This window comes from Bombina bombina, chromosome 9 (genome assembly GCF_027579735.1).
Source record: "Bombina bombina isolate aBomBom1 chromosome 9, aBomBom1.pri, whole genome shotgun sequence".
In the NCBI taxonomy this organism is placed as follows: domain Eukaryota; kingdom Metazoa; phylum Chordata; class Amphibia; order Anura; family Bombinatoridae; genus Bombina; species Bombina bombina.
This window is the reverse complement of record NC_069507.1, coordinates 11599099-11614007: the sequence shown is the minus strand read 5'-3', so window position 1 is coordinate 11614007 and position 14909 is coordinate 11599099. Positions and strand designations below refer to the sequence as shown.

The 14909-nt window shown below is 38.0% G+C and overlaps 1 protein-coding gene across 1 annotated transcript in view; it reads right to left on the bottom strand.

Moving 5' to 3' along the window:
* Positions 1-2056: 2056 nt before the first annotated feature.
* The window catches only part of PIK3AP1 (phosphoinositide-3-kinase adaptor protein 1), a 399421-nt gene continuing 386568 nt past the window's right edge, over positions 2057-14909 (bottom strand). Inside the window, exons 15-17 of the mRNA XM_053691876.1 lie at positions 8112-8182; positions 7823-7929; positions 2057-3168 (exon numbers count right to left, since the gene is read on the bottom strand). Coding sequence (XP_053547851.1) covers positions 3102-3168; positions 7823-7929; positions 8112-8182 — 245 coding nt within the window. The 3' untranslated portion in view covers positions 2057-3101. The remainder of the gene's footprint in view (positions 3169-7822; positions 7930-8111; positions 8183-14909) is intronic.

Sequence of the window (14909 nt, the reverse complement as noted above, 5' to 3'; positions counted from 1 at the left end):
TAAAAAATGGAAATCAAAATTTTTAACCCATGGAGGTCTGGATTTGGAGTCACACTCAAAATTAAAGTGGAAAAACACACTACAGGCAGATCCAACTTTGATGTAATGTCCTTAAAACAAGTCAAAATGAGGCTCAGTAGTGTGTGTGGCCTCCACGTGCCTGTATGACCTCCCTACAACGCCTGTGCATGCTCCTGATGAGGTGGCGGATGGTCTCCTGAGGGATCTCCTCCCAGACCTGGACTAAAGCATCCACCAACTCCTGGACAGTCTGTGGTGCAAAGTGAAGTTGGTGGATGGAGCGAGACATGATGTCCCAGATGTGCTCAATTGGATTCAGGTCTGGGGAACGGGAGGGCCAGTCCATAGCATCAATGCCTTCATCTTGCAGGAACTGCTGACACACTCCAGCCACATGAGGTCTAGCATTGTCTTGCATTAGGAGGAACCCAGGGCCAACCGCACCAGCATATGGTCTCACAAGGGGTCTGAGGATCTCATCTTGATACCTAATGGCAGTCAGGCTACCTCTGGCGAGCACATGGAGGGCTGTTCGGCCCCTCAAAGAAATGCCACCCCACACCATTACTGACCCACTGCCAAACTGGCCATGCTGGAGGATGTTGCAGGCAGCAGAACGTTCTCCACGGCATCTCCAGACTGTCACGTCTGTCAAATGTGCTCAGTGTGCACCTGCTTTCATCTGTGAAGAGCACAGAGCGCCAGTGGCGAATTTGCCAATCTTGGTGTTCTCTGGCAAATGCCAAACGTCTTGCACGGTGTTGGGCTGTAAGCACAACCCCCACCTGTGGACGTCGGGCCCTCATACCCCCCTCATGGAGTCTGTTTCTGACCGTTTGAGCAGACACATGCACATTTGTGGCCTGCTGGAGGTCATTTTGCAGGGCTCTGGCAGTGCTCCTCCTGTTCCTCCTTGCACAAAGGCGGAGGTAGCGGTCCTGCTGCTGGGTTGTTGCCCTCCTACGGCCTCCTCCACGTCTCCTGATGTACTGGCCTGTCTCCTGGTAGCGCCTCCATGCTCTGGACACTATGCTGACAGACACAGCAATCCTTCTTGCCACAGCTCGCACTGATGTGCCATCCTGGATGAGCTGCACTACCTGAGCCACTTGTGTGGGTTGTAGACTCCGTCTCATGCTACCACTAGAGTGCAAGCACCACCAGCATTCAAAAGTGACCATAACATCAGCCAGAAAGCATAGGAACTGAGAAGTGGTCTGTGGTCACCACCTGCAGAACCACTCCTTTATTGGGGGTGTTTTGCTAATTGCCTATAATTTCCACCTGTTGTCTATCCCATTTGCACAACAGCATGTGAAATTGATTGTCACTCAGTGTTGCTTCCTAAGTGGACAGTTTGATTTCACAGAAGTGTGATTGACTTGGAGATACATTGTGTTGTTTAAGTGTTCCCTTTATTTTTTTGAGCAGTGTATATATATATATATATATATATATATATATATATATACAGTGAAAAAATACCAGCACTCACTGTATCTTTAGTAATGCCGGGGTGCTCTCAGAAATATATAAAAAGTACTTGCCGTGTTTTAACAAAGGTAATTTATTCGTTTTCGGGGTACAACCCCCGTCTTCAAACTCCTGTAAAAAAACAGTACACAGTTTGCTTTTTTCACAGGAGTCTGAAGACGGGGGTTGTACCCCGAAAACATTAATTCAAATAAATTACCTTTGTTGAAACACGACGAGTGCTCTCTCTGGATTACTATATATATATATATATATATATATATATATATATATATATATATATATATACATAAAGTATACAGGTAGTCCTCAGTTTACGCCGGGGTTAGGTTCCAGAAGGAATGGTTGTAAATCAAAACCGTTGTAAATTGAAACCCAGTTTATAATGTAAGTCAATGGGAAGTGAGGGAGTTCGGTTCCAGGCCCCTCTCAAAATTGTCATAAGTAACACCTAATACATTATTTTTAAAGCTTTGAAATGAAGACTTTAAATGCTAAACAGCATTATAAACCTAATAAAATAATCACACAACACAGAATATATAATTAAACTTAGTTAAATGAACAAACACATTTGCTAAACAGCATTATAAACCTAATAAAATAATCACAACACAGACTTTACTTGCATTTTTCTGCAAACAGTTCTTTCTATGCATTCTAATCTGGACTGATTTATAGACAGGAAGATCTTGTTCCTTTGCAAGCTGCTCGATAGCTCAGGTCTGGTTAAACTGATTAATTTCAGCTTGCTTGGCTTGCATATCTTTGCTGCAACACAAGCGGACAGCTCCACCTACTGGCAATTTTAATCAATGCACTGCTTCTCAATGCTGTTCAATAGCAGTCACATAAATGAAAAAAAGGTTGTTATTCTGAAACGGTGCAAATTGAACCGTTGTAAACCGAGTGCCACCTGTATATATATATATTGTTTTCACAAACACTGTGAAACAGAATTGCTAACTATAATAAGAATAAAAACTCTCACTTATTTTGAAATACTGTCCACTGGACTTAGTGACAGAAATTCTGTTTTAATGTCACCATGCCATGATATTTACATTGCCAGTAAATCGTACGTTGCTTAACAAGACACAATCTAAAATCGTACAATCATATAAATGTTTGCATATAAACAACTTTAAATACATACCTGAATATTTTTGGGTAATATTGACCTTATAAAGTGTTAAGCAAAATGATTTCATACCAGATGCATTCTATATTTGTCTGCATTTGATTGTTTAGAAGTTGGTATCTAGATAGAAGGTATGAATGGGTGATTTGTCCCCACGTACAGAGAAGCTGAGCTCAGCCCATGGTTAATAAGGAAATGAGAGTGGGCACTCTTGTCTTGTGCGGAACTGGAGGGAAAACAACACAGCCAGAGAGTTTCCAGCTTTCAGTTTTCCGAGCGTACAAATATAATAAAAACATTACTTGCAATTGGTTCCTGTAATTAAAAACTATAGTTCTCAGGTCTCAACATCACTCGTTTTCATGCTCTGTGGTAATAAAACTCTGATCTTCATTATTTTGAAATCAGTAACTATCCATGAGATGTGCATCATCAGCAAGAGGCGTCATCGTCCCCTTGGAGGGATTGGCGGTGCTTTCCCAATGCTTCGTCTGGACACTGCCGGTGGAAGCCTATAATATAGAGAGTAGTTAAAGAGATAGTAAATATATCAACTTCACCAACTTTATATAAGCCCCAGTTTCTCCAGTGCCCCTAGCAAATATTACACTATTAAAGGGAAATGAAAGCCATTTTAAACAACTTTCTAATTTACTTCTATTATCACATGTTCTTTGTTTTCTTGGTATCTTTTGTTGAAAAGCAGGGATGTAAGCTCAGGAGCGTGCATGTGTCTGGAGCACTATAAGGCAGCAGTTTTGCAAGAATGTCATCCATTTGCAAGAGCACTAGATTTCAGCACTGTTTCCTGCCTACCTAGGTATCTTTTTAACACAGAATACCATGGTAACTAAACAAATTTGATAATGAAAGTAAATTGGAAACTTCTTTAAAATGGTCTGCTCTGTCTGATACGATAAAGATTTAGTAGTCAAACAGTTTATTATTTTAACTGTATTTAGATTTCTCTCTAACTATTGTTGGCTAGTTAAAGGGACAGTCTACTCCAAAATTGTTATTGTTTAAAAAGATATATAATCCCTTTTATTACCCATTCCCCAGTTTTGCATAACCAACACTGTTACATCACTAATCTTTTTACCTCTGTGATTACCTTGTATCTAAGCCTCTGCAGACTGCCCCCTTATCCCAGTTATATTAATATACTTTTTACCTCTGTGATTACCCTGTATCTAAGCCTCTGCAGACTGCCCCCCTTATCTCAGTTATATTAATATACTTTTACCTCTGTGATTACCTTGTATCTAAGCCTCTGCAGACTGCCCCTTATCTCAGTTATATTAATATACTTTTTATCTCTGTGATTACCTTGTATCTAAGCCTCTGCAGACTGCCCCTTATCTCAGTTATATTAATATACTTTTTATCTCTGTGATTACCTTGTATCTAAGCCTCTGCAGACTGCCCCCCTTATCTCAGTTATATTAATATACCTTTTACCTCTGTGATTACCTTGTATCTAAGACTCTGCAGACTGCTCCTTATCTCAGTTATATTAATATACTTTTTACCTCTGTGATTACCCTGTATCTAAGCCTCTGCAGACTGCTCCTTATCTCAGTCATATTAATATTCTTTTTACCTCTGTGATTACCCTGTATCTAAGCCTCTACAGACTGCTCCTTATCTCAGTTATATTAATATACTTTTTACCTCTGTGATTACCTTGTATCTAAGCCTCTGCAGACTGCCCCTTATCTCAGTTATATGAATATACTTTTTACCTCTGTGATTACCCTGTATCTAAGCCTCTGCAGACTGCTCCTTATCTCAGTTATATTAATATACTTTTTACCTCTGTGATTACCTTGTATCTAAGCCTCTGCAGACTACTCCTTATCTCAGTCATATTAATATTCTTTGTACCTCTGTGATTACCCTGTATCTAAGCCTCTACAGACTGCTCCTTATCTCAGTTATATTAATATACTTTTTACCTCTGTGATTACCTTGTATCTAAGCCTCTGCAGACTGCCCCTTATCTCAGTTATATTAATATACTTTTTACCTCTGTGATTACTCTGTATCTAAGCCTCTGCAGACTGCCCCTTATCTCAGTTATATGAATATACTTTTTACCTCTGTGATTACCCTGTATCTAAGCCTCTGCAGACTGCTCCTTATCTCAGTTATATTAATATACTTTTTACCTCTGTGATTACCTTGTATCTAAGCCTCTGCAGACTACTCCTTATCTCAGTCATATTAATATTCTTTTTACCTCTGTGATTACCCTGTATCTAAGCCTCTACAGACGGCTCCTTATCTCAGTTATATTAATATACTTTTTACCTCTGTGATTACCTTGTATCTAAGCCTCTGCAGACTGCCCCTTATCTCAGTTATATTAATATACTTTTTACCTCTGTGATTACTCTGTATCTAAGCCTCTGCAGACTGCTCCTTATCTCAGTTATATTAATATAATTTTTACCTCTGTGATTACCTTGTATCTAAGCCTCTGCAGACTGCCCCTTATCTCAGTTATATTAATATACTTTTTACTTCTGTGATTACCTTGTATCTAACCCTCTGCAGACTGCCCCCATCTCCGTTTTATTGATACACTTTTTACCTCTGTGATAACCCTGTATCTAAGCCTCTGCAGACTGCTCCGTATCTCAGTTATATTAATATACTTTTTACCTCTGTGATTACCCTGTATCTAAGCCTTTACAGACTGCCCCTTATCTCAGTTATATTAATATACTTTTTACCTCTGTGATTACCCTGTATCTAAATCTCTGCAGACTGCTCCGTATCTCAGTTATATTAATATACTTTTACCTCTGTGATTACCTTGTATCTAAGCCTTTGCAGACTGCCCCTTATCTCAGTTATATTAATATACTTTTACCTCTGTGATTACCCTGTATCTAAACCTCTGCAGACTGCTCCGTATCTCAGTTATATTAATATACTTTTACCTCTGTGATTACCTTGTATCTAAACCTCTGCAGACTCCCCCTTATCTCAGTTATATTAATATACTTTTTACCTCTGTGATTACCCTGTATCTAAGCCTCTGCAGACTGCCCCCTTATCTCAGTTATATTAATATACTTTTATCTCTGTGATCACCCTGTATCTAAGCCTCTGCAGACTGCTCCGTATCTCAGTTATATTAATATACTTTTTACCTCTGTGATTACCTTGTATCTAAGCCTCTGCAGACTGCCCCTTATCTCAGTTATATTAATATACTTTTTACCTCTGTGATTACCTTGTATCTAAGCCTCTGCAGACTGCTCCTTATCTCAGTTATATTAATATACTTTTACCTCTGTGATTACCCTGTATCTAAGCCTCTGCAGACTGCCCCCTTATCTCAGTTATATTAATATACTTTTACCTCTGTGATTACCCTGTATCTAAGCCTCTGCAGACTGCTCCATATCTCAGTTATATTAATATACTTTTTACCTCTGTGATTACCTTGTCTCTAAGCCTCTGCAGACTGCCTCTTATCTCAGTTATATTAATATACTTTTTACCTCTGTGATTACCCTGTATCTAAGCCTCTGCAGACTGCCCCTTATCTCAGTTATATTAATATACTTTTTACCTCTGTGATTACCTTGTATCTAAGCCTCTGCAGACTGCCCCTTATCTCAGTTATATTAATATTCTTTTTACCTCTGTGATTACCCTGTATCTAACCCTCTGCAGACTGCTCCTTATCTCAGTTATATTAATATACGTTTTACCTCTGTGATTACCTTGTATCTAAGCCTCTGCAGACTGCCCCTTATCTCAGTTATATTAATATACTTTTTACCTCTGTAAATATCTTGTATCTAAGCCTCTGCAGACTGCCCCTTTATCTCAGTGCTATTTAAAGACTGGTATTTTAGCCAATCATTTCTGTCTCATAAATAACTCCACAGGAGTGAACGCAATGGTATCAATATGTCACACCTGACCTAGTGATGTCTGGCTGTAGTGCATGGGAATAAGCACAATGTTATCTATATGGCACACATGAACTAGCACTGTCTGGCAGTGAAAATCTAATAAAATGCACTGAGGTTTAATTATTATAAAGTATCTATCTTTTTAAACATTACAAAATATGGAGTAGAATATCCCTTTAAAGGGACATTAAACACTTTGAAATATTAATATAAAATGTTGATTTATAATGACAGGCCTAGTGTTACCTTAGAGGGGTATGACTGACGTGGTCCCACCCCTGCCTGATACTCTAATAATGACCTCTTTAGCTTAGCACTTCTCTCAAAGGTTGATAGTTAAATACAAAGTCGAGGGATACCACTAGATGTGTAGAATATATACAAAGTGGTCTTAAATTAAGAAATTTCGGCATAGTTTTGTTGTTGTTTGAGTTATGTTTTGTACATTGGTGTCATTGTCAATCACCATGCATTTATTTGGAGTGGGGCTACTGTTTTCAAATGGACTTATCACGGACAGTCTAGCTCTACTATTTCATTTTACTATACGGGGAGTTCGTTCTCCTTTCTTTTGGAGACTGATGGTTTCTCCCTCTTTTTTTTCTGTTTGAACTTTTGTATCAACAATGACATCCTTTTGTACCATGCTGCTAAATAATGATAATAAAAATGAATAAATAAAAAAAAAAAAAAAAAATGTTGAATTATAGTTAGTAAAACAACTTTACAATATACTGTACATTCATTATTTTTTGTGTGTCCTTTTCCTGTAATTTCATTTTGAATATTGTTGTAAAAAGTGGAAGTGCAGACACAGCTATAATCCGCACAGTCATTGGTTACACACTCTAGTAAACCATTTATAATTGTACCTAATTTGCCTTGGCAGAAAAAGAAACCTAAGTTACAATATGGCGGCACCCACTGCTTTATGGACATTAAAGTGTTATATTATTCTCAGGCTAATCTTTGCTCTGAATACATCATTATATCAATGATTTATTTAGTGTTTAATGCTCCTTTAATATGACTAAAGTTAGCAAACTTTGAAATAGAGCACACAAAACCTATGTGTAATTGAAATAGTTTTCCTAGGTAATTGGGACATATAGCATCACAATAATTATACACAAGCAGCTGTATCCAAGGGTGACAATGGAGGTCCACCCTTGCATGTGTGAGTGAGCTGTGCATATTAATCTTGTATTCAATTTTAGTGGGGTAGATTTACCTGCTAGACTCTCGATTTGGTATCCTTGGTGGTCGAGGTGGTGGTCGGTCTTCTCTAACAGAATTCCTAGGGCTTTGTCTTCGAGAGGTTTCAGATTCTTCATTGTCCTGTCATTGTAAGTATATAAAAACCTTGAGAACAGTTTATCTACTGTCCTAACTGGGAACTGTTTACTGGTGTGTAGCAACATTAGAAAACAAATGATAGGGATTGCATCCCAGGGGTATAGGGTGTTAAGATATTAAATCTAGTTTACAAATGATCACTTTGCAATAATATATATTCTCACCTCACTGTCCGCTTCCATACCGCTACTGAGGCTCACTGTGCTTCGTGTGCTGGATCGATTACTGGCACTACCTGTTTTTTGGACAAGAGTCTTAATGAACACTGGATAGTAAAAGCAACAATTATAAAACTACTAAAAACAAGAACAAACCATCTGCAAACTGTAATTAAAAGTGATAATGCATAAACATTCGAGAATTCCCCTTGTTGGGTTGTAATCAATTAAATGATTCTTCAAGCATAGACAGCTATAACTTCTGGAATCCATATTGGACTAATGATGCTTTGTCTACTGGTTCACCCCTGAAGTTCCTCACTTCCCAAAAGTCCTTCATTTAAATAAATACTAAATATATAATATGAAGCGATGTGTTTTCTTGAGTTTTGTAGTTTTTTTCAACTATTTGTTTTCATTTTAATTTTCTTCTATTTAGTGCATTTTAATTTTATTCTTTTAGACCTAAAAGTGTTTTAGCTTTTTAACATGGCCACCAGCTTTGCTCCCAGTGTTAGCTCTGCCCCTCAGTGTTCCCAGGCTTTTCTCTCTCAATATGGAGCCTCTGTAACTAGATTCTCTAATACTACAGTCGGGGGCAGTTTTTAAACCTATTTCCAGTGCCTGCCAGTCCCAGGAAGGGTGTGGGTACCATACAGGAGCTGCCAGGGGGTACTCTACCAGGGGGCTCTCTACCAGGTATTGTCTGTACTAATACTTATATACAGTGGGGCATATCTATCTATCCGAATGGAGCTTGATGCCCTGTGTTTCTGACGAGCCTGACAGCAGTTATGAAGCAGCGGTCACAAAGACCGCTGCTCCATAACCTGTCCGCCTGCTCTGAGCAGGCGGACAGACATCGCTGGAAATCAACCCGATCGAGTACGATCGGGTTGATTGACACCTCTCTGTTGGCGGCCGATTAGCCGCGAGTCTGCAGGAGGCGGCGTTGCACCAGCAGCTCTTGTGAGCTGCTGGTGCAATGCTGAATACGGAGAGCGTATTGCTCTCCGTATTCAGCGAGGTCTGGCGGACCTGATCCGCACTGGTGGATCAGGTCCGACAGACTTTGATAAATCGAGGCCACTGTATTTTCCTACTTTATTAAAAGTAAAATCTGAAACAAAATGCCTCTCTCCCCACATCATCTCTAATGAGTAGTAGTTTTCTAATATCCTTCTATCTACACATACAGTATATGTTTATTTTAAAAATATGTTCCAGTATGCAAGGTCACTCAAATCTGTGAGAATTGTATACCTCATATTTTGCATACATATCAGCCACAACAGTCCACTTTCCTAAAGGAATTTATCCTATCAGCCAATCGGAATTCAAGGGACGCCATCTTGGATGACGTCACTTAAAGGTACCGTCATTTAGTCGTCGGATCAAGAAAGAAGAGGATGCTCCACATCGGATATCTTCAGGATGCTGCCGCTCCGCTCTGGATGGATGAAGATAGAAGATGCCGCCTGGATGAAGACTTCTGATGGATGGAAGACTTCTTCTTGCCCCGCTTGGATGAAGACTTCTGCCGGTCTGGATGTCCTCTTCTGCCCCATCGGATGAAGACTTCGGCCCGGCTGGGTGAAGACGACTCAAGGTAGGGAGATCTTCATGGGGGTAGTGTTAGGTTTATTTAAGGGGGGTTTGGGTGGGTTAGAGTAGGGGTATGTGGGTGGTGGGTTTTAATGTTGGGGGGGGTTGTATTTTTTTTTACAGGCAAAAGAGCTGTTTTCTTTGGGGCATGCCCCACAAAAAGCCCTTTTAAGGGCTGGTAAAAGAGCTGATACTTTGTAATGTAGAATAGGGTAGGGACTTTTAATTTATTTTTATTTTTTTAATTTTATTAGGGGGCTTAGATTAGGTGTAATTAGTTTAAAATTCTTGTAATATTTTTTTTTTTGTAATTTTTTTTTTAGTTTAGTTTATTTAATTGTATTTAATTGTAGGTACTTGTAGTTAATTTATTTAATGATAGTGTAGTGTTAGGTGTAATTGTAACTTAGGTTAGGATTCATTTTATAGGTAATTTTGTAATTATTTTAACTAGGTAGCTATTAAATAGTTATTAACTATTTAATAGCTATTGTACCTAGTTAAAATAAATACAAAGTTGCCTGTAAAATAAATATAAATCCTAAAATAGCTACAATGTAACTATTAGTTATATTGTAGCTATATTAGGGTTTATTTTACAGGTAAGTATTTAGTTTTAAATAGGATTAATTTATTTAATTATAGTAAATTTGTTTCGTTTTATTTAAATTATATTTAACTTAGGGGGTGTTAGGGTTAGGGTTAGACTTAGGTTTATGGGTTAATAACTTTATTATAGTAGCTGCGACGTTGGGAGTGGGAGATTAGGGGTTAATAATTGTAGGTAGGTGGCGGCGATGTTAGGGAGGTCAGATTAGGGATTAATACAATTTATTATAGTGTTTGCGAGGCGGGAGTGCGGCGGTTTAGGGGTTAATACATTTATTATCGTGGTGGCGATGTCCGGTTGGCAGATTAGGGGTTAATACTTGTAGTTAGGTTGCGGCGACGTTGGGGGAGCAGATTAGGGGTTAATGAAATTTATTATAGGGTTTGCGAGGCGGGAGTGCGGCGGTTTAGGGGTTAATACATTTATTATAGTGGCGGCGATGTCCGGTCGGCAGATTAGGGGTTAATACTTGTAGTTAGGTTGTGGCTACATTGGGGGGGCAGATTAGGGGTTAATAAATATAATATAGGTGTCGGCGATGTTAGGGACAGCAGATTAAGTGTTCATAAGGATAATTTATATAATGTAGGTGGTGGCGGTGTCCGGTCGGCAGATTAGGGGTTAATGCTTGTAGTTAGGTTGCAGCGACATTGGGGGGGGCAGATTAGGGGTTAATAAAAATTTATTATAGTGTTTAGAAGTATTTTCTATAAGAAAAAACTAAGGGGACGCGCTGTAGTGTTGATAGAAATTGTGTTGATGTGAATGAAATTCCTCTGGTATCGTGTGAGTTGAACCGTGACAGATAAGTATGTGAGTAGAGGTGTATATGTGTATATGATTGGGTGAAATCTTGTTAATCAAAGGAGAATGTGTGACTTGTTACAAACCGTGAGACTTGAAACAATTGTGATACCTAAACAAAAAATCAGTTGGAATATTGCAAAAACCTAAAGACTTGCAACAAAATATGTGAACAGTTGAATTTGATTAAACTCAAAAAACTGAAAAGTCCAATATGTGATAAGTGTTCAGAGATAAAAAGTCCAAATTCAATATAAAGGATATATAAAGAACAAAAGTTCAAAGGATCAAAACAAATGGCTTGCTCCGCTTGAATCCAAGGTGTGATGAATCAGGAAATCTAGGAGGATAGAAAAACAAGGGGCGCCAACATAGTGTGAATCAGTTTGGAAAACTGGAAAACAGTAGTTATAATAAAATCTACTCACAAGTGGAGTGGCACCTAGAACCAACTGGGTGCATACAGGCAGGCTGACATTCAGGACCAGCAGTCAGTACGCTGGGGGTCTCACCCGGGAGACCTGTGGGTGGGTCAGATGAGGTAGATGGAGTCGGCTGTGAGTCGTCTGGTGAGCCGGATCGCCACTATGGAAGTCCAAAGGGCTTTCTTGTTTATCCCAAAAGGTAGCTGCTCACACGATCAGCCTTGTTTCCAAACGAGTTTCCAATGTCAGTGTATGGAACAAAGGGATAAAAACCAAACTGGGTATAACCACTGCAAACTGTGGTAATATTAAAAAGGCACAGAATTGTTCAGAGTTAGATACCTTTGACTCACAAAGCATGATTTTGTATCAACGTTTTTTGGACAAAGGTTACCCAGCTGATTTACTTGATCGATGTTTAAAAAAAGCACGAGACTTGGATAGAGATCTCTTTTTTGAAAAGTTTGAAAATAACACAACCAATCCAAACAAAACAATTAATAGGGATGCCAATAGTGAACCTCTCTTTATAACACAATACAACAGCAATCATAAAAAAAATTGCAATATACTCAACAAACATTGGAACATTATTCAAAAGGATCCTTTTTTAAAAAATATAGTTAAGGAGAGACCTAAAATTGTTTACAGACGGGCACCAACCCTTAGGAACAAACTAGCACCTAGCAAAAGGGTAAAACACAGCCAATCATCTATAAGTAATTTGAAAAAAACACAGAGTTTTTTGAGATTATATGGTTCATATAAATGTGGCAAAAGAGGATGTAATATGTGTAAATTTATATGTTCTCAAAAAACATTTAAATCTAACACTACTGGTTTGTCTTATCAGATATCACATCGCCTCAATTGCGAATCTAAGTATATTATATATCTTTTAAATTGTGTTTGTGGGGTCCAATACATTGGGCGTACCATTAGGAACATACGCACCCGTTGGGGTGAACACTATCGGAATTGTAAAAACTGTAAAAAAAGTAAGATTAATCACAGTGTTCCAAATCACTGTGAAACAATACATGATGGTAGAGCAGATATTTTTAAAATAATTCCGATAGACCATGTACCTCCATCCACTGATTATGATCGTCTAATTAAACTTAGACAATTAGAAACTTACTGGATACATAAACTCAAAACTTTGTATCCACTGGGTTTGAATGCCAATGTTGATTTGGCTGCTTTCATATAAGTCCGTCCTTTGCAGAGATCACATTACATACTACATTCAGTTTACAACAACAGATTTCCAACGATATTTTTCATACATTCATTATTACGACATTTTCTCAGATACATACATCATATTTAGATCTCATATACATATCCAGTTTACATCAATAGATTCTCTACAACATCACCATCAGAGATACACACAAACACTAAGAATCAATGAGTTGAATCACTCCTATTAGTGTACAGCATTTTTAATGTTATATCGATTAGTTTAGAGTCAACCACACTAAGATTCCTAAATACTTTGCTATTTCCAGATAGCTCATTGGACTAAACATAGGGTCCTTACATATATAGACATGGGTTCGTATCCCACCCAAAATATTTGAAACAATTTATTATCAATATGAGTTTAGAAAAAGAATATCATGAGCAGTATTACTAGAACCTTCACAGCTAGCATTTAGTAAAAATATATGCTTTAAACGAAGGTTCTTTTTATATATACACACTTTTTTAGCAGTATATCATTAGTTTTTTTAATATATACAATTTTCTAATATTTCTCAATAGGTTTTTTCCATGAACCATTTTTTACCATTTTTACATCACTTTTTTACCAGTATTACAACAGCTAGCATATAGCGTATTTATATCTCTCCAAACAAGGATTGCTATATTCTTTCATTTAATCTTCATCCAACACCTTCAACATTTACATAGATATTTAATTTATATTTGGGACCGCTAGTTTGAGATAGCGTTCCTTAAATCATTATCTAGATACATAAAAGACCATTTTTCTTGTTCTATCTAGAATCTATCGACCATAACCATCTTATTTTTGTTTCTAGAATATAAGATATGAGGGCTCTTTACAAGAACAATGTTTTCTGCAAACTCATATTTCTAATACATCCATATTATCTACTATTGTTTGGTATATTACGAGTGATATCAATCTCATTTGTTGTCATATCTGAATAGCTCTTTTAGATCAGTAAAAGCCTAGCATACACAAGGTCAAGGGTTCGAGCCCAACCCAGAGGAAAACATATATATATTTTTTCTAGTTTATATATATTCTTTATTGATTATATACAGATTTGTTTTGCACACTAAACAACAGTCACCATTGGGATCTTATTTTCATATAACCCAATAGTCTTTTGAGGTGACAACATGTTTATCTATAGGATAGGATACATACACAGGTTTAGCTTTTTTTTTTTTTTCAGAAACACTATCACAGGTGTTACTCATCAATGCAAATACATGCTGTTTTAATGTTTGTTCTTTTTGTTTTTTGTTTTTTGTTTTTTCATGATATGAATATATTATCTGATTGCTGCTCAAACACAATTTTGATACATGTTCCATTTTTTATTGTATTTTTGTTTTTTAACATTTTATTGTCAATTCTTTGGAGATGACCTCCACATTTTGATTCCGGGTCACTGTCAGGTATAAATGGTAGCCTGTTGAACACCTTTGTATATGCCTGGGGAAACGGTCCTTTATGGACTGAGAAACGCGTAGCAATTAAATACTTGTTTTTAGACAGACCCGGTTTTCTGTGCCTTTTTAATATTACCACAGTTTGCAGTGGTTATACCCAGTTTGGTTTTTATCCCTTTGTTCCATACACTGACATTGGAAACTCATTTGGAAACAAGGCTGATCGTGTGAGCAGCTACCCTTGTGGGATAAACAACACAGCCCTTTGGACTTCCACAGTGGCGATCCGGCTCACCAGACGACACACAGCCGACTCCATCTACCTCGTCTGACCCACCCACAGGTCTCCCGGGTGAGACCCCCAGCGTACTGACTGCTGGTCCTGAATGTCAGCCTGCCTGTATGCACCCGGTTCTAGGTGCCACTCAACTTGTGAGTAGATTTTATTATAACTACTGTTTTCCAGTTTTCCAAACTGATTCACACTATGTTGGCGCCCCTTGTTTTTCTATCCTTATTATAGTGTTTGCGAGGCGGGAGTGCGGTGGTTTAGGGGTTAATACATTTATTATAGTGGCGGCGAGGTCCGGTCGGCAGATTAGGGGTTAATACTTGTAGTTAGGTTACAGCGACGTTGGGGGGGCAGATTAGGGGTTAATAAGTATAATGTAGGTGTCGGCGATGTTGGGGGCAGCAGATTAGGGG